At 36.4% G+C, this 22,677-nt stretch overlaps 2 protein-coding genes across 14 annotated transcripts in view; both read right to left on the reverse strand.

Moving 5' to 3' along the window:
- Positions 1-1,750, reverse strand: part of VPS39 (VPS39 subunit of HOPS complex) — a 39,495-nt gene extending 37,745 nt beyond the window's left edge. For both annotated transcript variants that reach the window (XM_074365948.1, XM_074365947.1), the window contains exon 1: positions 1,520-1,750. In XM_074365948.1, the coding sequence (XP_074222049.1) occupies positions 1,520-1,592 (73 nt within the window). In that variant the 5' untranslated portion in view covers positions 1,593-1,750. The remainder of the gene's footprint in view (positions 1-1,519) is intronic.
- A 2,074-nt stretch (positions 1,751-3,824) lies between these two features.
- The window catches only part of TMEM87A (transmembrane protein 87A), a 36,380-nt gene continuing 17,527 nt past the window's right edge, over positions 3,825-22,677 (reverse strand). For 3 of the 12 annotated variants that reach the window (XM_074365955.1, XM_074365960.1, XM_074365962.1), the window contains exons 8-20: positions 22,249-22,310; positions 21,257-21,440; positions 20,207-20,306; positions 16,944-17,037; positions 16,083-16,158; positions 13,479-13,583; positions 12,530-12,588; positions 11,664-11,767; positions 9,072-9,145; positions 8,606-8,667; positions 7,878-7,933; positions 7,347-7,377; positions 3,825-5,065 (exon numbers count right to left, since the gene is read on the reverse strand). In XM_074365955.1, coding sequence (XP_074222056.1) covers positions 5,024-5,065; positions 7,347-7,377; positions 7,878-7,933; positions 8,606-8,667; positions 9,072-9,145; positions 11,664-11,767; positions 12,530-12,588; positions 13,479-13,583; positions 16,083-16,158; positions 16,944-17,037; positions 20,207-20,306; positions 21,257-21,440; positions 22,249-22,310 — 1,049 coding nt within the window. In that variant the 3' untranslated portion in view covers positions 3,825-5,023. Of the gene's footprint in view, positions 5,066-7,346; positions 7,378-7,877; positions 7,934-8,605; positions 8,668-9,071; positions 9,146-11,663; positions 11,768-12,529; positions 12,589-13,478; positions 13,584-15,388; positions 15,462-16,082; positions 16,159-16,943; positions 17,038-20,206; positions 20,307-21,256; positions 21,441-22,248; positions 22,311-22,677 lie in introns of all 12 variants that reach the window. The other 9 variants (XM_074365958.1, XM_074365964.1, XM_074365956.1 and 6 more) reach the window with 7 other exon arrangements.

The raw sequence follows: 22,677 nt of genomic DNA on the forward strand, positions 1-22,677 counted from the left end.
ATCCTGACAAGCTAAGTAAAGTGTGGTAAGCAGCTGCATCCATCCTATTCAGAAGCATATGTTCTAGGCTGAGTGGAATAGCCCTTCTCCACGTTCCCATATCAGGAAGCCTGTCTCTAGTATCACTAATCTTGTGTTATAATCTGTTCATATTTCTTTGTCTGCCACTGTATCCTAGGAGCAAAGGCACTATTTGTTATTCATCCTTATATTCCTGTCTTTAGCAGAGACTAGTCCATGCAGGCACTTAATACATACCTGATGAAGAAACAGGGGAATAAGCTTTGTGCTGAGTATCAGGTCTTCCATTTTTATCAATTTCTTTTTTTTCTCCTCTATTTATTTTTAATTTTCACTGACAGCATTTAATGACAGAAAATGGAGGTATTTTTGAGATATCAGAGGAAGCAGGAATCTCTCCTTAACCCAAAGGACTAGGACAGCCTTCTGTGGAGGTGTGACTTTATAGAGGCCCAGAGCTGCTAAAAGAGGAGAGGCCCACATTAACAAGATCTGAAGTGAAAGCACCTTATGGAAGAGGATGTGATGAACTCTGACTGGGTGGCACTGTCCACAGATGATGAATAAGATGCTGGTTACCACCAAGATTCCACCAGGCCCATCATGTGTACCTAGCTCAGTATAAGATCTGATTAAAGGTTCTGAGCCACATTTTTATGGTCTTTGATTTCTAGGATCTGGACATTAACAGGAAAGACTAAAAATTACTTCTGTTTGGTCTTTGGTAATCAGACACAAACATTCATAGAAAGAAGCATAATGTTCATAGTTAGGAGTCAAGGTTTATTCCAGAAACCATTTGTATTTTAGGCACAGAAGAGATGCCTGACCCTGCTTTCTGCACTGGCCAATCCCAAGAGGATCCTGCAAGTTTTTATGGGTTAGGTTTCATGACAGACTGGAATGATGCTCTTCTACCTACAAGAGTCCAGTAACTTGTGCACTTTGACTATAAGGCAATCAAACACTTGGCTAGATTAAGAGTGGAGAGTAACAAGTTAGCTACAGTAATGAGAAGAAAGCGATGAGTAGACACTAAGGGAGAAAAGACATAGGTGTTAACTTGTTCTCTGCAAAACAACAACAATAAAAACGCCAAAAAACAAAAAAACAAAACAATGTTGTCTTTCACCTGGAAAACAACACAATGGCCTGGACAAGTGCAAGCCTCTGGAAGGCTGAGAACTTCGCACTGCTTTATCCCCTCAAACTAAAGACTGCTTTGAGACTGAAATGAGCCAAAGCTGAGCACAATTAATAAGGAAAGCTCCACCTCCAACTCCGGGCAGGTGTACGTCCCTAAAATGCCTGGGTCCCCGGGGATCGCCCAAACATCCCCACCACCCTCACTGTCAACAATGTTCTGCCCTTCCTCATCTCAGTCCCCTTGTCCCACCAGACTCCAGACAGCCAGACGCCCGTCCACTTCCCTAGCCTCCTGAAAGGTCCCAGCCGCTCCCGCGCTGACCCAGCCTGGCCTCTCGGCCCCTCGCCTCACCCCAGGCGGCCAGACAGTCGATCTGCAGAGGCAGCTTTTCTAGGATTGGCACCGGCTCGAAGGCGTCGTGCATGGCGGCGAGCGGAGTGGCCGCCGCAATCTCACCGGGACTGCTGGGTCGGGTGCTGGGCAGCAATCAAGCCAAAGAAAGAGCCCGGACCCCCTGCTACAGGCCCTTCGGCAATAGAGCCATCATCAACACGGGACTTCCTGCAGATCCAAGCCCGCCCCTTCCGCAGCCGAAGCCCCGCCCCTTCCGCCCCAGCTTCTAGTGCACACTCCAGGAGCTTCTTGGTGCCTGTATCCCCAGCTCATCATGTACGGAGCTTCTCCATCGTTAAATCCGAGTAGCCACTGGCGGAAAAAGGATTTTAATCTTACAACCGTCTTAGGCAGCGTAGCGTAGAGAAGAATTCAGGCTTTGGCGTTAGACCTGGGATGGAGATCTGCCATTTAGGAAATTAGCCAATTAGCTGTAATGTTCAAGAAATTTAATCTCTAGAAGTTTAAGTTTCCTTAACTGCAAAATGATCTATCATTTTTTAACCTACTTAGGGTTGTGAGCACTTAGCAATGCCTGACACACTCTAAGCTTTCAATAAAAGGTAGTTTTAGTATTACCATTATAAGCCCAACTAGTTCAAGTTTCTTACCCTTATAAAAGTTATTTTAGGACAGTGATTCTCAAAGTGTGGTCTCTAGAACAGCACCATCAGCATCACCTGGGAACTCCTTCGAAATGCACTTAGGCCTCATTCCAGCCCTGCTGACTCAGAAACTGTGTGTGTGTGTGGGGGGGGGCGGTCCAGCACTCTGTTTTAGTAAGTCCCCAAGGTGAGTCCATGAATTTCAAAGTTTGAGAACCAATGATCTTAGGGTGGAGGAAGGGTATAGCTCAGTGGTAGAGTGCATGGCTAGCACGTATGAAGTCCTGGGTTCAATCCCCAGCACCTCACCCAACGAATAAATAAACCCAATTAACCCCACCCACCAAAACCTAAAGTTTCACTGTAAACTATATTCAGTACCTTGTAGTAACCTATAGTGAAAAAATAAGAAAAGGGGATATATGTATGTAATACGTATGACTGAAACATGCTGTACATGAGAAACGGACACATTGTAAACTGACTATACTTCAATTTTTTGAAAACAGGAAAATAAAATAAAAAAAAAAAAGATCTGTATCTGGCAGTTTACCCCAAGAAAACAGCAGGTATGTCATAAAGTTGCACATTTAGGCTTAATGCAAAATGTAGAAGAAAAAAGGAGTTGAGTCTATGATATGAGGTAAAAACAAAAAACAAACACAAAACAAAACCCTGGCCCTGGTCACTTTATTTTCACACAGTATCAGTTTTTTCATCTGTAAATTGGGAATAGTGTCCCATCTTTACCAAACACTGTTTCTGATAATCAAATGAAATATTTTCAAGTAGGAAGAAACACAAAAATTGCTAAACAAATCTTGTGTTGTGGCTGATTTTCACCACAGAAACTTAACACCTTATTGAAAATTTAGAATTAACAGGGGGAGGGATATAGCTCAGTGGTAGAGTGCATGTTAGCATGCATAAGGTCCTGAGTTCAATCTCCAGTACCTCCATTTAAAAAAAAAAGAAAATTCTTTTAACAGCTGCTATGCTAGAAGAAGGCCTAATACCTGATAGTTCCAGACCCAAGGACCAAGACCAAAATAATGTAAACTCTAAGGTAACAGGTCAATGTGATACTATAAATTCCTTCTGAACCTATTCTAAGAAATGATACACTATATCCAATCACAGTAACATAAGAAGCCATAAGGCAAGGCAGAATTATCAGGTCCCAGGACACAGAATTTGTACAATACACACCTGCTTATTAACACAATAGGTTTTTTCCCCTAGTCTCAAGTCAACATCTAACCTGCCCCCCAAAATAATTGACCAACTATCCTGCTGCATTATGACTATTATTCACTTGTTAAGTTTCAGTGGGAAGAACAGAAGCACACGACGGTAACACCAGCCTTTTGCTAACGGGTTAACCTGAGAATACAGTCAGTTTTTCATATTGTTCCTTAGAGATCCTGCTTAGGTGATTTTTTTTTTAAATTGCCATAGCAAACAGCTATAGAGAAATGTTACATAAATGTTAATACTTTACTATAGTATGCATTAGTGAATGAAGATCGTGGTCATGTGATCACTGGTCTCAACAGAAAATAAGACAACAGAATAAAAAACCATGGAAAGAGAATTTCACAGGAGAGTGGTAGAAAGGGTCTTTATAGGAAGTCTGGGGGAAAAATGAGAAAAATGTATTAATTTTGTTAAAATTTTTTTAATATTAAAAAGTGGCATGAACTTTCTATGTAGAACAAAAATCTTGGGGAGGCAAAATTGGACAAAGCCATTCAAACAAATAGTGCTTCAAATGAATCCCATCACCTTGTGATGTTTCTTATAAACAATCTCTAAGCCATCACCAGATATAATAACAGTCGATTCTAAAAATGAGCAGCAGTCCAGGGCCTCCACACTATTTCATGCAGAAAAAAACGTTTAAACCAGAAGGACCTGTTTCCTTTGTATTAGCTCCTGCTTCTGAAGCATTAAATCCCTTTAGCAGGGTGCTCACTCACATGCACTTAAGATGGAGTGCCTCTATGCATCTAGTGCAACACCCAGTGAAAGGCATGAAGGCAAACAAAGCATTGCTTCGGAATCCGCAATGCTGCCCTTGGAGGCTTACAAAACAGTAGTTAAAAGTTTTGGAGTGTGCACCACATTGCCAGCAATGGGATGTGTCACAATAGCAGATGTCAAAAGAGTCAAGCTAATATTTTTCTCTAAAGTACATCTGAAATAGAAAAATCTTTAATATACACCATTTGTAAACAAAATTGCACTTGATTTTGCTTTTTCAAATAATCTGAATCACACTGTAACAGTCTCTTTCTCTTTTTTTTTTTTTTTGTTGTTGTTCTTTTAATCATTGATAAAACTATGGCTCCTTAACTCAGGACTCTTTTCTCAAGACTACCTCTGCAAGATTTAATCTTCACTTCCCAGGAAATGCGAAGATAATAACTTCCCCCATCACCTATGTAACTCCCCAAATAAAGTTACAGGCAGTTGCTCCTGGATATTATTACGGCGTTGATGTCACAGTTCTTTAGAAGATGTTAGACGTTTTAGTTTGACAGATTAAACAATCTAAACATTCTAGAAGGTTCAGGAACAACACACATAGTTGCATAAACATCCATGTCAGAGTGTGGGAGGGAAAGGGGCATCAATGCTGCAAATTAAAAACCTGTAGATTTTTCTCATCCTATGAACTTGTTTTCAACAGAATGTTCTTGTTTCAACACCTCTAGCCAGCTCCAATGCACAAAGCTCAAGGAACAGATCAGGATGTCATTGCCTCCTTTAATTCCAAGGAGCAGTGTAAAGACTGGCACAGAAGCTGATCTCTTCCCAGATACTAGCCATCTTCAATTGCAAATCTTCCCATTCTTTACTCCATTTTGGACCTTTCGAAGTGCGTGATCATTCGTTCCTAGGGGGAAAAATTTATTTTAAGTGTATTAATTTTAAATGGTTTATATTCCAAATATCTTTTACAAAGATGATCACACACACATTTTCTGTAAGTACTTGCTTATGTTCATTGACTATTTAGAGCAATGGTTCCTAACCATCTATGAAGATTCTGAAACATACAAATGTCCAGGCCCCACCCAAGATTTACTTAACCAAAATCTCAAGGCTTCTAGACATCAAATCACAAATCAAAAGGAACTGTATGTTTTAGAGTCAATTAAGCTTTAATAAAAACGTGTACCTCCTCTGATTCAGAAATTTACCTTGAAGAAATAGTCAAAGATGCAGGAAAAAATTTAGCCATCTCTATCTACTGCAACACTCAGAATTATAACATAATACTTAGAAAGAACTAAGTGCTCAAGAATACAGGATTGTATAAACAAAGTATAGTCTATCTTTATAATGAAATATCACATACTGATTAAAATTACATTTGATAAAAAAGTTCTACAGATCTGTTGCTTAACAATGTGCATATAAATTAACACTTTGTACTTGAGAATGGTTATAATGGTAGATTTTATGTTTTTCACCATAACTTTAAAAAAATCATGTAAAAATAACATTTTTGATTATAGAATAGTATTTATGTATGCCATTTCAATTAAGAAACTTAATGTAATACTGTTGAATTTCCTTAATTTTTTTTTTTACCTCAAATTTAGTTTTCATTTCTCCTTTCCTTCATTTGCTAAGTACCTATCACAAATTTATCCCAGACTCTGACAGATCCCTTTTCAATATGATCAGTTATATCAGATAATCTACCCTTTTCACTTTTTTTCTTTAGAATCACCCCTCCTGAAGCTGTCTTCCTGCTCCATTCTGGACTGGTTGCTCTCCAAACCTAATGTCCAGCTGTCACTCCGGGAATTTTTCACATCACCATCCTGGGAATTTATCCTTGCCTCTGTGTGTTGGATCCTTTATTTCCAGGATCCCAAGTCTTCCTCTTTTTAGTTTCCTCATTCTATGAATAACATTTTCTACTACTTTCCTGAGAAACCACACATAGGATGTCAATTATTTTATTTACTGCATGACCGAAAACATCTTTCTTTTATCCTTATATTGACAAGTAGAGAATTCTAGTTTGAATATAATTTTCCTCAGAATTCAAAGACCTTGTTCTGTTATCATCTAGTTTCCAACATCACTGCTGAAGAGTCTGATGCTGTTTGGATTCCTAGTCTTTTATTTAACTTGTCCCTCTTCTGTTTCACTTAAGTTCTTTTTCAGTTTCTGAATGATTTTTTTCACCCAGGAAGATATGAACAGATGAAATCAATGCTACAAAAAGTACTACAATAAACCTGTATTTCCATGAATGGCACACCTGGGTTTTACATACTCAGCCCCCCTCTGATTGAAATAGTGTGTCTGGAGAGCTGGAGCCAACTGGGTAGCCCTGAAGGCAGACTATTAGCAGAAGGTGGCCCCTAAGAGAAAGATCTAGGAACAGTGCAATACACCAAAAAAAGCAAAGTTTACATAAACAGGCTTGTCTGAATGGTAGAGTTCTAAGTTATTTCAATGCATCGAACAGCTAAGGAATCTGACACTGTGCTGCATCACACAGCAGGCCCGTGGGAAGTGAACAAACCACTTTTTAGCAGTCAATCCAACAAGTCACACCTGGGCAGAGGCTTTTAAAAGTCTTTCTGAAACTGAGACTCAAGAATAATCTAAATATTCTGAACATGTCTAGAACTAGCTTCCATGAACACGACTGCCAATTCTTACATAAGACCTCACGTGAAACCTTCTAGGTAAAGTGTATGGAGCCATTTATTAAAAGACTAAAAATCAACATAAACATTAGAGGCTTTAATTATCCTTATTATCTGAAGAAAACAGTGACACTGCATAGTAGGTAACTTAAGTAACTTTATCATTTGTGCCTAGACAAGATAAAGATTAAATTTGAATTTCTTAAAGACAAAGGAGCTAAACAGTGGGAAAGTACGGGATTTGTTACCCAATTTAAACAAAGACATTCTGAAGTCTGAGCATACTTTGTAAAAAATAAAAGGGGGACGTGTACAGAAAGAAAACATTCCTGAATATTTCTGTACTAATATTAGTATTTCTATTCTCATCCTTTGTCAACTACACAGCCTAGAGGTCATTAGGCCATTACTGAGTCAAATAAATAAAATCTTGAACAGAAGACTTAAGACTCCCTATCAGGCCACCAGACCCACTGTTTATATGCACATGATTTGATTACTAACCTCATCTGAATCCAGAAGGGCTGGAAGTGCTCTGCAGAGAGAAAAACAAACTGAACAATGTAAAATAAAGCCATAAATGGTTCATAAAGACGGTGGAATAATGACTACAATTTAAAGTTTTTGTAATTATCTAAGATTTGCATCCCATTAATGACATTTCAAGAAAAGAAAAAGCAAATACAAAAAACAAGAATCAGAGTTACTAGAATTGTATAGGCTTTAACAGAACCAATGTTGAATTAAAATTATAGGCATGGAAAGAAACTCGAAAATTCCAAAAGGATTATCTCATTGATTTTTAGAAAGAGCAGAAATGTCATCTGAATGAATAATCCTGATTATTTTTGTTTGTATATCATTCCTAGTCTTTAATTAATTTTTAACATTTAAAAAATGTTTTTAATATTCTTTTACTTCCAAAGTTGACTATAAGCATTCTCATTTGTATGCTCTTCAGCTCATTCATTTAAAATAATAAAAGTAACACTAACTTTGAAAAAGAATTCTGGTGGTAATGATTCAAAAACTTACACATCTGTTACAGAAGAAGGAACATTTTCTTCTACCCACTTTAAATCATCTTCCTGCTGAGAACATACAAATACCCGTTGTTACTGAAATGCACCAAAAAAATACATCTCCAGTAAGGATCTAAAGAGGTCTCAATTTAATTCTTTGTCACTCTGAAGTAGTATATTCTTGTAATGGAACTGCTAACAGAAAAGTCAAATAATTTAATTTAAAAAGCTATACAACTGAAATATAAAAAAAGCACATCCTTAAAACGCTTTCTTCTCAAAAGTCTAATACCTAGAGTTTTTGCCTCATGAAAGCCTTCCTCCTTAAACTGAGATAAATTCTAAAGCTCATTTAAATGTAGAATGAATGCACAGTTCTGTAAAAAAAAATAAAAGAGCCCACTGAAAAAATCTTGATCTTCACTACAAAAAACACCATCCTAGTTTATTATTGGGGCTATGACTTCATTGATGAAAACCATTAAACAGAACCATCAGACTGTTCTGGAACTTCTCTGGACATAGTACCAAACCTTTCAGTTAAAGATTACTAGGTCCTGAACAGAATCCTTTGCTGTCTCTGTTTTTAAAAATGTCATGTAATAGGTATTAAAAGATTTATAAAGCAAGTCTAATTATAGCATAGGCAAAAAAAAAAAAAAATCATTAAGGCCTATATATAACTGCTGAGCTCCACCAAGGGCTAGGGGACTGGGCAAAGAAGAAAGAAGTCATACTTACTGCTTTGTTTACTTTACTATTTCCATTTGGTTCTTGTTTGGTACTTCTCATTTTCATTCCTTCTGTGAAAAAAAAAAAAAAAAAAGAATGGTTAATTATGTCAACAGACCAGCAATGATAGCAAAAATGGATTCAAAGCTTTATTTTAAGCTTATTGACAATATATTATACTCAGAAAAGAAGTTTCTTCATCTTTACACTTAATGTTGGAAAGCTCAAAGTCAAGTTTTCAGCTCACCTCTAGCAAGTAAACTGCATTAATGTGCCACTATTTACTGAACTTACCATGGTTTCACTTCCCTCTAACTTTACTACATACCAAATTTAAGAACATGCTGTAAAATAATAAAAGAGTAAGTCAAAGTCTCTTGTTTTGAAACTCAAAATATTATGCTTCTTATACTCTATTTCTAAAAATTAGCAAAGAATATTTAAAGCACAAATAAAAGGTGAATTTTATCATTACCAAAACTTTCTTTCAGCATAGGCTCCTTTTGTTCATCCTCCTCCTCTTCCTCAGACAAGGGTGAAAAGGCAAACCTGGCAGAACAAAGGTAGAACAGAAAGAAAAAAATGAGAAAACTAAAACAACAAACAAACAAGAACTCCACTATCTGGATTTTATAGGACTAATTATTGAAATTCCAATTATAGTCATTCATAAAATCAGTTTGGTGAATAAAAATCTTTGCCTTCACCCCCTGCCACGTCTTTAAAAACCTTTCTCTGAATGCTACCGGGGAGTTTGGATCTTTTAAGCATTTGCCGCCTAGACTCCTTGCTTGGCACCCTGCAATAAACACTGCACTTTCCTTCACCACAACTCAATGTCAGTAGATTGGCCTTACTGTGGGGGCCAGTGGACCCAAGTTTGATTCAGTAACATGTACAAAGATACTTCTACATTCTTGTAGCTTATTCCTATTTTTAACGTCCCTGTGTGTAAGAGCTGACATAGCAGGCCTTTAGAAGGGCCTACTTACAAGGATGCCCCATAGCTGATGTCTGGGAACTTGGCACTCGACCTGTGCCCTAGCTGATTAAGGGTGGATCACTGTGCCTAGACTGTCTGTACAATGTACTCTATAATAAAATTTGCTTTCCTTCTGGAAATTTGGAATTTTGGAACATATTAGGTAGAAGGTGCTTATGTGACCATCCTGCTCATAATAACCTCAGAGCTGAGTCTCTAAAGGGATTTCCTGGGCAGGATCACTGTTACTGCATTTTTTGTTGCTGTGAAAAAGGAATATACTTGTACTTCCTTAGCAGAGGGAAAGAATATAGGATTTTTCCAGACTCTACCTATGTCTTTTTTCCTTGCTGATCTCACCATTTTGCTATAATAAACCTTAGCTCTAAGTACAACTATATGCTGAGTCCCATGAGTCCTTTTAAACATACGGGTGGTCTTGGGGACCCTGAAACACCCAAACTGGAAATAGTTCAAATGTGCACAATAAGAAAACAGGTTAATTAACTATACTACATCTATACCATGTAATATAATGCCTGACATGAAAATAGGAGAGTTTACCAGCTATCTTGGAAGGCATTTCCACAATGCACTGTTCAGGGAGTAAAGAAGATTCTATATTTGAACAAGGAATAAAATGTGGAAGGATACATTACATCAGGCTGTTAACACTAGAGTTACAGGGAGGGGACACAATGTTTTAGAAGAAAACAGAGAGGAAGAGGAGAGGTAAAGCAAAAATTTTTTGAATGACTAAAGGGGAAAATTTTATGTATAGATATAAGTTGCAAGACAGTAGATGATCAACAGATCAATGTAAAGGAGGGTCACCAGACCCTTAGTTATACCATCTCATTCTTTTCCTTCTTTGGGGGTGTGGTTGCATAATATAAGTTCTTAACTGTCTAAATGCACAAGAGGGAAAAAAAGGGAAACAAAGGTATGGCTAATTACAAAATAAAGATAGCCAATTCCTAAATAACTGACAGAAGAAATTCACATACAGATTTTTATTCCAAAGTCAGTCACTTAAGTTTTCATTTTATTCTCTCTGTTATTACAAAGCTGAGCTATCCACTGTAGAAACTGTTCTTTCATTCTGGACACTAGATAGGTGAGACTCATTAACAGTCACAATCTATCTACCTCCTTTATTTACCCATACAAATACTTTTTTTTTTAATTGAAGGATAGTCAGTTTACGATGTGTCAATTTCTGGTGTACAGCACAATGCTTCAGTCATATATGAATATACATATATTCGTTTTCATATTCTTTTTTACCATAAGCTACTACAAGATATTGAATATAGTTTCCTGTACTATACAGTATAAACCTGTTTATCTATCTTATACGTACCAGTCAGCATCTGCAAATCTCAAACTTCCAATTTATCCCTTCCCACCCACCTCCCCTAGTAACCACAAGTTTGTTTTCTGTCTGTGAGTCTGTTTCTGTTTTATAACTAAGTTAATTTGTCTTTTTTTTTTTTTTTTTTTTTTTTAGGTTCCACATACGAGTGATATCATATGGTATTTTTCTTTCTCTTTCTGGCTTATCACTTAGAATGACATTCTCCAGGGCCATCCACGTTGCTGCAAATGGCATTATTCTATTATTTTTAATGGCTAAGTAATATCCCACTGTATAAATATACCATGTCTTTATCCAGTCATCTGTCAATGGACATTTAGGTTGTTTCCATGTCTTGGCTATTGTAAATAGTGCAGCTATGAACACTGAGGTGCAGGTTACCCATACAAATACTTATATTAACAGAAGATGTTAGAACCAAAAGGGACCTCATTATCAATAGGTATCAATTCCCCTTCATTATATGAAGAGGGAACTAAGGCCCAGAGAGGTGAAAAGAAGCAGCATGCCAAAAAGCACAATGCATTAATAGGAGAGCTGAGACATAAACCCAGTTCTCCTGATTGCGTTGGGTCTATAATAATAGACCCAATGAGAATTACTTCCATTATATGATACAGCCCTGACACTGTCACCCACTGAACCACCCCAAACTGATGACATGGCCATCCAATGGTTAGCAGCGCAGACAAGAAGTATCCAGGAACCTCTGGTTATTTGCAGATGGTCGCCAGAGAACCATGATGACAAAGAGGATCATGGAGAACAGCAACCGCCAGATGGCATCATCCACCCACAGCTCCCGCCAATCCTACCAAAAGGGGAAAAAGTACATTTACATACATTATCCCTGTGTTCACAAAGCTCTTGGCATAGAATAAGAATCATTATTTATTCATTCAACTTAAGGGCCTGTTATGTGGTCACAAGCACTGTGTCAAGTGTTGGGGATCCAAAGTGAATAAACTTAATTTTTCCCCTTGTAGTGTTTACTGTTGTTAAAGAAAAGGCACTAACCGAATAAAGCACTTGTCAGTGCTTCATTATGGCTTTGAGAGTCTTTAAGGAAGGGATTTTTTACAAGGTAAGAGAAAGTAACATTAGGTTGTTATTTTTTTCTAATTTTCATTTATTTAGCTTTACCAAAATAGAGCTTTAATTGCCTCTAAAGAAATGCTACTGGCCAGTCTTTGTGCTCAGATCTTGAGGACATGGCTTCTACTTAGATTAGCATTATTCACACATATTTAATGCTTAGGATTATGGATTTCTTGTTTGAGAATTTTTAGTTAAGGCAGATTGGGTTATGACAGACTGTGGTTATCACTTATAAAATTCTCTCCAACTACTGGTATATATAGTCAGACTTCCTCTCTCCTAAACAAAATAAAACAAAGCTCATACCAAGCACTACAGTAGTATAGAATACTTAAGAGAAGAAGTGAATTCTAATCTTCAGAGTGGAGACCTAACTCTTAACTTTTTATAAGGTGCAGACCTTAAACCACTGTTATCAACATCACTGTCTGTACAAAACAGTGTATTGTTCAAAATGCATGTGTTTATAACTCACCGACTGACAAGTCACTATCCTGAACTTCATGGTTGTCCAGATGATAAACACAATAGATGCTAAGAGGAAATGAAGAACCTGGTCAGTGTGAATATTGGTTTACACCCCCAATTACATTCTCCACTTCTGGTTAAGTGGAATCCACACGTCCTTAACCCCTATACATCACAATCACTTTCTATCTGTTATTTTAACAAATTCATTCAATACAAATTTACTTAACTACTCTACCCAAGGCCCACAATATATACTCTTTTCAACCATTCTGTACTTAAAGAATAGTTTTGTTTACTATCTATTTCAGTAACCCTCGGAATTGGAAAAAAAAAGTATTGGAAATACAGCTTTTTCTATTATCAATAACATAATTTTCCCCCTTCCTTTATCCTTACTATAGTAGTGCTAATTTTTCTTTAGCTGGTCAGGTGGGAAAAAAAAAGGTTGATAAAATGACTACAAGACAAATAAAACTGTTCCAATCACTGCCCAGATCTCACTAATCCTGGTACAAGGGCCAAAAAGCAGGCAAATAAGCCCACTTTGGCTATGGTCTGTATTTTACAGACACAGTGACATACATAAAAGGAATATAATGCAAATGTACCCTAATCTAAAATTCTATAGCTATTTAATAAAATCAAATAAGCAAGTATTAATGTCTTCTAAAAGGAATCTGTATGCTCTATGAGACTCAAACTAACCTTTCTCAAGAAAAAGGATGGAGACAGGATGGGGATATACTATGAGTTGAAATTATGTGCAACTAATTTTGAGCTATTATACTATTAGTGGTTCTCAATCTTTTCTGAACCACAGACCTCTTGGAGAACGACAAAAAGTACAAAACTTTTTAACGTAATTTTAGACAGCTCACTATGACCTCTCAGGTTAAGAATCTTTGCCTAAAAGGATCACTTTTAAACATCAGGAAAAAAAGTCCCCAACTTACCTGCAACTGCCAAGATAAGCGTGTTGGTGAAATGTCGGTACAAAGAGAGTTTTACAATGTTTCTCCGAAGTTTTAATAGCTTCATTGTTTGAGTCAGGCTAATAAATATGTGTTTGCAGGTCAAGGAAATCAACATTCAGAAAAAACAATATGCTAGTAAATTAAACCTCAAATTTCTCTGAAGATCTCAGGTCATAATGATAAAGCTATGGATCCCAGAGGCCTTAGAGCTCTCTTATTCTCTGTCTCACAAACACCCCAAGCCTCACATGATTAATGAGTCTTCATTTTCAATGACACTCTGAAGAGAAGACAGAACCAGGATAAAATGAGAATGAAAAAATAAGAAGAAAAAAGAAAAGAGAAAAATATTAAAGAGAAATTGAAATAAAGACAAGAAGACACATTCAAGAGAAACAAAGATGAGTAAGAAAAAGAAAATGGAAGTCAATGAAATGAAAATGAGTAACAGGAAAGGGAACAAGAGTTAGCATTATCGTCTCTCCTCCTTTAAGGTAGGTGGCTCTGTTCTCATGGTCCCAGCTAATTCAGTCTAGGGTCATAAATACACTCATGGCTACAATCTTCCAGAGTTCTACACTCAGAACCTTTGTGCCATATTAGGAAAACTGCCATCAGCTGCCTGCCTGATCAATCCTGAATTAAAAGGATAATTACAGATAGTTAGGCTCTAAAAGCAATGACTCTCCATTTTCAGAACATTATTCCCAAACAGAAGTTGCCATCTTAGACAGGAGGGGAACTGATGACTACTAAAGCGGACACCTGCTCTCATGTCCAACTTTCAAAATAAGCAGATATGAAACTAAGTGAGCTGGAGCTTGCTCTGTGCTTTGCCAGAGAAATAGCTGCTACCTATTCAATGGATTCTCGTATTGTATGGTCCAGACCCACCTCCCTCTCTTCACTCTTCCCGATACATTAGAGATTCACAAAGCACATTTGAGAGATACTGATCCAGAAAAGCTTGGCCATTTGGACTGAGGACACTTCACTTTCAAGGATTTTTGAAATATGACAATCTACTCAAATTCACAAAATTACAATTTTGTTTACATTCAGTTTTCTATAACCATCACAGTTTATCAAGACAATAATGTTGCACAACTGCACACAAGACCAAATACACAAAAACCAAAACAATTTTTAAAAAAAAAAAACCCAAAAGATAAAAGTCCAAAAACTTGACTCTTTCGTGCAACAGGCTAAATCACTAATAAACAATATTTAATTTTAAGAAGTGGGAGAAAAAGATTACTCAAATAGAAATGTGTCTGTTATGTGCCAGTTGACTTTGCCTGAAAAGAAATCAATATTTATTTCAAAGAGTGGAAGCCTTCAGATAATCCTAAGTCTGCTTTTGAACAAGAGTACAAAACATCCTGTAAAAAGTTTAAATTTACTAAACCTACATAGAATTTTAAGATAGTTAAACAACTTTATGTAGTTCCTGAACCCACATTTTAAGAATCAAAATCTTTTCATAATTTTTAAAGCATCTAATAATTCCTAGAGGCCAAAAGAAACGGGGAGCAGAGCAGCCAGATTCTAACACTAAGAGGGTTCCACAGATAAGTCCAAAATCAAAGTGAAATGTTCATTAAAAAAATAGAAAAGCCAGAAGCTTTTATCGTGTGCTCAGACAACAGTCACCAATTTCTGATGCAATGTTAAAAATCGAAAATAAAAAAACTGCTTACCTGAGGGCTCAGATTGTTAAGACTGAAAATACTCTAATCCCAGACTAAGAAGTAATTAACAAAACTGGTTAATGTTAAAAAAAAACAAAAAACAAAACAAAACAAAAAAACAACCTTTGCAGAAAGATCAATGGAAACCCATCTCCAAAGGGAGAAAATGGACCACCATTAAACAAGCCAATGAGAAGGATATCCACCAGCACAGGGCAGTGTCTAGGAAAGCCAAGGGGATAAAGGCCAAGGAAGCAAGATCAGTCTGGGCCTGCAGACAAAGAAAAAGAGGTGATGAAAAAAACAGAGATGTCTAGAGAGGCACAGAGAAGAAACCAGCACATGATTCTGCATTCATATATAATCATCCGGAATGGTTTTACATTTGAACTGAAAGAAAACAAAAAGGAATAAAATTTGGTACCTACATCATTCTTCCCTTTTGACAAACCATCCCGTAGAATACAGCTGTAAGCATTTCACACAAATTGTTGATTACAATCTCAATACAATGAAACATGCTGCTAACTAATAAGAGACAACCACCAGAATTTCTGGCTAAGATCCATGTTAAGAAGCAACCACACCAAAAATAGTACAAGCGCCCATTCCATCCAATCAGTCCCCACCATTTTGATTTTGGCTATATGTCTAAAAAGACCCTTCTCACATTTAAAACTACTGCACCATTAATATACTATTAATATTGATATTCTAGAATTCTTAACAGTTTTAGAATTATTGATTTCTAGAACTGTAATACAATGCAGTTTTACAAAAAAGAGCTCACCTCAAAATAAGATGTAAGGCAAGTATCTGTCCCCAAAACTATGCGTTTAAGACGCTATTTTTATAACTCTAATTACCCAATCACTAGGGCATTACTGAAAGGATATCCATAAAATAATACAGGCATCAATTGCTGAGAGGGCCAGGTTTACTATCAAAGCCAAGGGATAAGAAAAATACTACAGCAGCAGAAGAAAGAAAATGAAATTGACAGATGGTTAAAGTTGCTAAAAGGCTGAAGAAATTACATACAGAGGACAGTGTGGTTTGAAAACCAAATCTGCATCTACAAAGTGTTTCATTTAAGGGACAATTTGTTGCAAAACTTACTGAGCCCAGTTTGAGAGAAAAGTCACATTTATAGCATTTACCACCTTGAATCTAACAAGTTACTACAGGGAGTAATTTTTAAATAAATAAGAAAGTAACTGGAATGACCTAGGGAGACCCAATTCTTCACATTAATCCAGCTATAACATAAATTTCTTTATCATTCTATCTCGTGCTTTGGTTTCCTTCTCTGGCAAAAGGCATAATTATGTAATTCTCAAGAATTATATGAAAGGTAATTAGTTGCATCTTAAAAGAGGCTTTGAAATTCAAGTCCTGGTTAAGCAAAGAGAACTGTCACTTTAAAACAAAAATTTGACCAACTAGCAAGTGCATGATTACAATATTTGTCACTTAAACAAGAATGGAGGCCACTGCTGGAGGAGGAACTAGTAAATAAGTAGTAATTTGGGGACAGGTGGGAAAGCATTCATTCCCCATCACACGTTAAATTTATAAATCTCTAACAGTAAGATTAAAAATAAAAAATAAATTATATATACATTTTGAAAACCAGAGCCCAAAGTGACTTAGAGGAATAGTAAAGAGGTTCACAGACATTTTCATTTCACCTTCTCAAGACAAAACAACACGTCCCAAGTAACCACAAAAACTCAGATTAAGCAGTACTGACCCCAGTAACTCTGAGGACCCCTTCCATGCCAGAGAACAAAAGATAAAGGGCTCCTGCTACTACAACCTTGTGAAGAGTGACTCCAAGGCGAGGCCTAAAGAGGAAGCAAAGAGATATTTAAGTACAAATGCGACAAATCCCAAGACAAGCTAAGTAACAGAAACTCCTGCTGATTAATACAGGCCAACAACTTAACAGAGATAAGCCAGACATACTTGATTCACTTGAGAGAAAAAAACTCAAACAAACGTACGGCCTTAAATCAAGACAGTGAATACTACAACTTTAGATCTATTCCCTGGTTACTGTATTTTTTAAAAAACTTTTTATTATAGAGAATTTTGAAACATATTCAATAGTATAATGAACCCTTTATAAACCATCATCCAGTCCCAACAGCCATGAATCTTGCCCCATGCACACCTCATCCACCTTCCGTCCTCCCATATTATCCTGAAGCAAATCTGCGACATCTTACCTTTTATTTGTATGTATTTCTGTATTTTTTTAAACAGATACGGACTTTGAAAAACACAATATCATTATCAAATCTAAAAACTAGTAATTCCTTAATATCATCAAAATCTTATTGAAACAAATTAGATAAATAGTATGTTATCAAGCTCAAAATCCAAAATATGAAGTCTGAGTAGCTTCAGTTTTAAGGGGGAAAAATTTTAGATCCTTGATATTCAAAATACTACTGAATCAGAATCTACATTTTAACAAGATCCCCAGGTGATTCATTAGTACATTATAGTGTGAGATGCACTGCCTTAAATCGCGTCTACCTAAGTCTTAGCAATATTTGTTCTTGTATTTTGTTATATACTAGAAAAACTGCAAACGGGCAGGAACTTATATCCCCACTGGTGTATCTTAGAAACCCACAGTTGGTCTTGGCATACAGGAGGCAAATATGTCAAATGAATAGATAAATTTTAAAAGTGAAAATCTCCATTCCCCTAATCCCATTTACAGCAAAACTCCCTGAAATGAGTGAATAAATTTAAAAAATTCCAATCTCCCATTTCTTTAATTCCACTTAAAGTAAAACTCCTTGAAATAACTGTCTATACTGGACTAACCCCAGTTTCTCTCCCCTCATTCTCTTTTTTAACTGAAGTATAGCCAGTTTACAGCATTGTGCCAATTTCTGGTGTACAGCATAATGTTTCGGTCATACATGTACATACATATATTCCTTTTCGTATTTTTTTCATTATAGGTTACTATAAGATATTGAATATAGTTCCCTGGGCTATCCAGTAGAAATTTACTGTTTATCTGTTTTATATATAGTAGTATCCGCAAATCTCAAACTCTCAATTTATTCCTTCCCACCCCTTCCCCACTGGTAACCATAAATTTGTTTTCTATGTCTCTGAGTCTGCTTCTGTTTTGTAAATAAGTTCATTTGCGTGATTTTTTAGATTCCACATATAAGTGATTTCACATGGTATTTTTCTTTCTCTTTCTGGCTTACTTCTCTTAGTATGACAATCTCCAGGTCCATTCATGTTGCTACAAATGGCATTTTATTCTTTTTTATGGCTGCATAGTATTCCTGTGTGTGTGTATGCACGCACCAAAATTTCTTTATCCAGTCACCTGTCATTGGACATTTAGGTTGTTTCCATATCTTGGCTACTGTAAATAGTACTGCTCTGAACATTGGGGTTAATCTTTTCAAATTGGGGTTATCTTTTCAAATTAGAGCTTCCTCCAGATACATGCCCACGAGTAAGACTGCTGGATCATACAGTAAGTCTATTTTCAGTTTTTTGAGGAATCTCCATACTGTTTTTCATATCGGGTGCACCAAACTACATTCCCACCAACAGCGTATAAGGGTTCCCTTCTCTCCACATCCTCCCCAGTAGTTATTATTTGTGGACTTTTTAATGATGGCCCTTCTGATACGTCACTGTAGTTCTGATTTGCATAATTAGCAATATTGAGCATTTTTTCATGTGCCTATTGGCCATTTGTATGTCTTCATTGGTAAACCCCTATGCTCTCTTAAACACTCTTATCAAGCTTTTTGTCCTACCCCTTTACCAAAATCATTCATGTTAAGGTCACTAATATCCTCCATGTAGTTAAATCCAGTGGTCACTTATCAATCCTCTTACCTGACACTCCCTTCTTGAAACAGTCTTTAGCTTTGCCTCCCACTTTACTGGTCACTTAATTTCCTCTGCCCTAATTCTACTTCATCTCACTGACTTCTACATAATAGTTCAAGGGCTCAGTCCTTTGATATATATATATATAGTCAATTCCTTGATGATTACATCCAGTCTCATGGCTTGTAAATAATATCTACATCCTTATAATTATATCTCTGCCCAATCTCTCTCCCTCTTACTTCCCTCATTTGGATATCTAATTGAACTCTTGTCCCCACTCCAAAATTATTCCACCTAAGATATTAATTCAGTAAATGTCAATTCCATCCTTCCACTTGCTTCGATCAAAATAGTTGGCATCACCCTTGATTCCTTTTCTCTTTCACATCACACATTTATCTATCAGCAAATTCCCCTGGCTCTACCTTTAAAATAAAGAGACTTTGACCACATCTAGCATCGCTTCCCCTGGGTGTACATTCCCCTGGGTGTAGTTCCTTCACCAAGTGATATCTTTGCTTCACTAAATGAAGCCTTTCTTGACCAACCTATTAACAATTGCAAGCTCCTCCCCTTGCCTAGAACTCTATATACCTTTTCTGCTTTATCTGCTCCACAGCACTTATCACTGATATGTTAGATATTTCACTCACTTATTTTTGTTTGTGCACCACCCCCTCCACAAATGTAAACTCCACGTCTTTTGTTTTCTTGCTATATCCCCAGAGCCCAGAATAATGCCTGATACATAGAAGGCACCTGATTTAATATTTTGAATAAAAAAATTATTTTCAGACTTACAGCGAGAATGCGCTTCCCGTAAAAAACCTGATGTGCAAGAACATTTTAAAAGAGTAAAGTCACTATAAGTTTACTCTAGAAATCTTGTGTTTCAATGTCATTCACTAACTACACTGCAGGTTTTCCTGCAGAAGCTCCCTGAATTCTAAGCAGTGAAATGACATTAACACTAACATTTTTTCAACTTTTACAAGTCTACAAATCTACCTTTTCTTATTTCAGAACTATTTCTTATATCAACTCTTTCAGAACTACACAGCAAATCTGTGATATAGTTACAATTTAATCAGCACTTTAATTTGCTTTTCCATATAGGAAGTTAATACTTACTTGACTATGCCATATCCCAGACTGACTATGATGACCAGGGTTCGAGCCAGTGAGCGTTTAACTGCCGAAAGAAGCTCTGCAAGGATCAGGGCCCCTTGGACTGTGAGAAAGAAGGAAAAATGAGTGTAGTATATAATCTAGGTTTGGGAAAAGGTGTGATTCTAAAACCAGAATGTAGATTTCTAACATTATTCAGAGTAAGCAATGGTGTTAGTCCTACTTAAAAAGAATCTCTCTTCTGCAATATTTATAAGTATAAGCTGATACCATTTATGATCTTACTCATGTGGACAGCAATCCGGGTGTGCTGAATTTACTTTCCCTCTCCACTTTCCATTTCACTAAAACCTCAGCAGAATACCTCACCCTTCTCAAACAGTTTATAGTATATAAAGAATATTCTTTGAATTTTTAAAAACCATGAAATAGAGCTATACATAGAAAAGAACAAACATGATTTTAAACTCATATTCAAGCTATTTCAAAGACCAGGAAAAGATCTAATTAGTATACCTTGCAATAGTAATTATTGATAATCAAATGGCCTGATGAGAAAGAACTCAATCTATCACAAAAAACTTCAGTACAGAACAATTTCTATCACTGCTTGTTCACCTTACTAAACCATACATACTCTATTTTCTTGGTATTACTGTTTACCAAATAGATACAAATCCTGCCACCCCATCTTTAAAATCAAGGTGTATCTTATAATCAGTGGCATCTTACAATTAAATTGGCAATATTTACTTTCTTTCTTAGATGCATGTAATAACAGTAACTCAAAAATCAATGGCAACCAACAGTCAATGATAGTAATAATCTTCCCCAAATGGTCACAACTACTGTAACTTTTGTGAGTATATTACAGTAAAATTACTCTTAAATCACTGAACCCACAAGTTGAGATTAAAAACAAAGTCACAATCATAGTGATTCTGCTTAAGCTATGCTAATAATTAAGTAACTGAAAAATTACACCTATTTAATGACTGCTAACCTTAGGTCATAGGTTTTAACTGCCAATCACTCATTTTTTTGGTTACATACCAGATTCTCCTTTGTATCGGATATTCTGAAATTCTGCATAGAAGACAGCTTTCTCAAGCATTCCCAGGAAGATGACAGCACCAATCCAAAACTGAATTCTCAGGAGATCTCTCCAGTAGCAAGCAGACCATGCAAGCCACAGAACACCAAACAGGACATACACAATACACATCACCATGAAAAACTGTCATCCAAGTGGGTAAAAGAGAAGAAGAAGGATTAGGGCCAAGAGCTAAATTAGAATCAATATAAAGCCTCAACTAACTATTATTATACTTTCTATTTAAAAAATAATTAAAAAATAAAATAAAATAAAAATAATTTTATTTCTTTGGAGTTCAATACTAATGTGAAAAAATTGTCTCCTCTTGGGCAGAGGGAGACTACCTAAGGACATGTCATCAAGAGAGACTGCTCTTCCGTATTGAAAGAGCTTTTCAGCTCACAGTCTAAAATTATATAAATAAAGACGACATTGTGGAGGAAAAAAGGCATGGCAGGGTTAGGATATATCAGAAGGCAATGAAACGAAAGAGAGGGAAAACCAGAAAAGTGCAACAAAAAAGAAAAAAAATCACAAAGAAATCTGAAAATAGATTAAGGATATTCTCAGACATAGACACAGACTGAAAAGGAGGAAGCGTCATCATTTAGTTACACTAAGAGGGATCAGAAACTAGAGGGTTGTAAGAAGTACCTCACTTTGGATGCTAGAGAGGATGTGAGAGGTAAAACAATCTTTGAGGTATTTTCCAACTCTAAAATTCCACAAGTCATTGACTTCTTCACTTTACAAATGAGTAAATGAGGCACAGAGGGGTTCAATGACACTCCCAAGATCATTCTAGTAAGAAGTAAGTACAGAACTACAAGCAGTATTTTCTGCACTGCTCAGGAACAAGTCTTTGGAAAAGAATATTGCTACAAAACATGAACAGTCTTTCAAGCTAAATTCATTTAATGCTGAGGTTAAAGAATATAAGTTCACTTACAATCATCAATGGATATTCCTCAAGTGTCAGGTATTCATAGGGACCTTTCACTTCAACAGTCACTGCCAAAACACAGTCCTCAGAATTAATGTAAAGGATGCAAAAATCAAACAAAAACATTGTTTGATATCTGTTTGATGATATTACTGAAGATTCCATTGGGTAATTTACTTTAATCATCTCAATCTTGGTGAATATTACATTTGTAAAGCACTCTGAAATTTATGAATGTTCTCATAGTTCATGCTGTGTCCCACACAGGCCTCCATATGCCTCTGCTCCAGTCAGTATCTCAGGTGGAAAAGCCCTTTGTTCCCATACTCATGTCCTTTAAAGACTAAGGTGAATGCATTTTCCCTACAAAGCCTGGTGAGCTGCCCAACTAGAACTGTTCTCCATCTCCTCTAAATTTCAAACATTCTTCATGTT

Source organism: Camelus bactrianus, chromosome 6 (genome assembly GCF_048773025.1).
Source record: "Camelus bactrianus isolate YW-2024 breed Bactrian camel chromosome 6, ASM4877302v1, whole genome shotgun sequence".
Lineage (NCBI taxonomy): Eukaryota > Metazoa > Chordata > Mammalia > Artiodactyla > Camelidae > Camelus > Camelus bactrianus.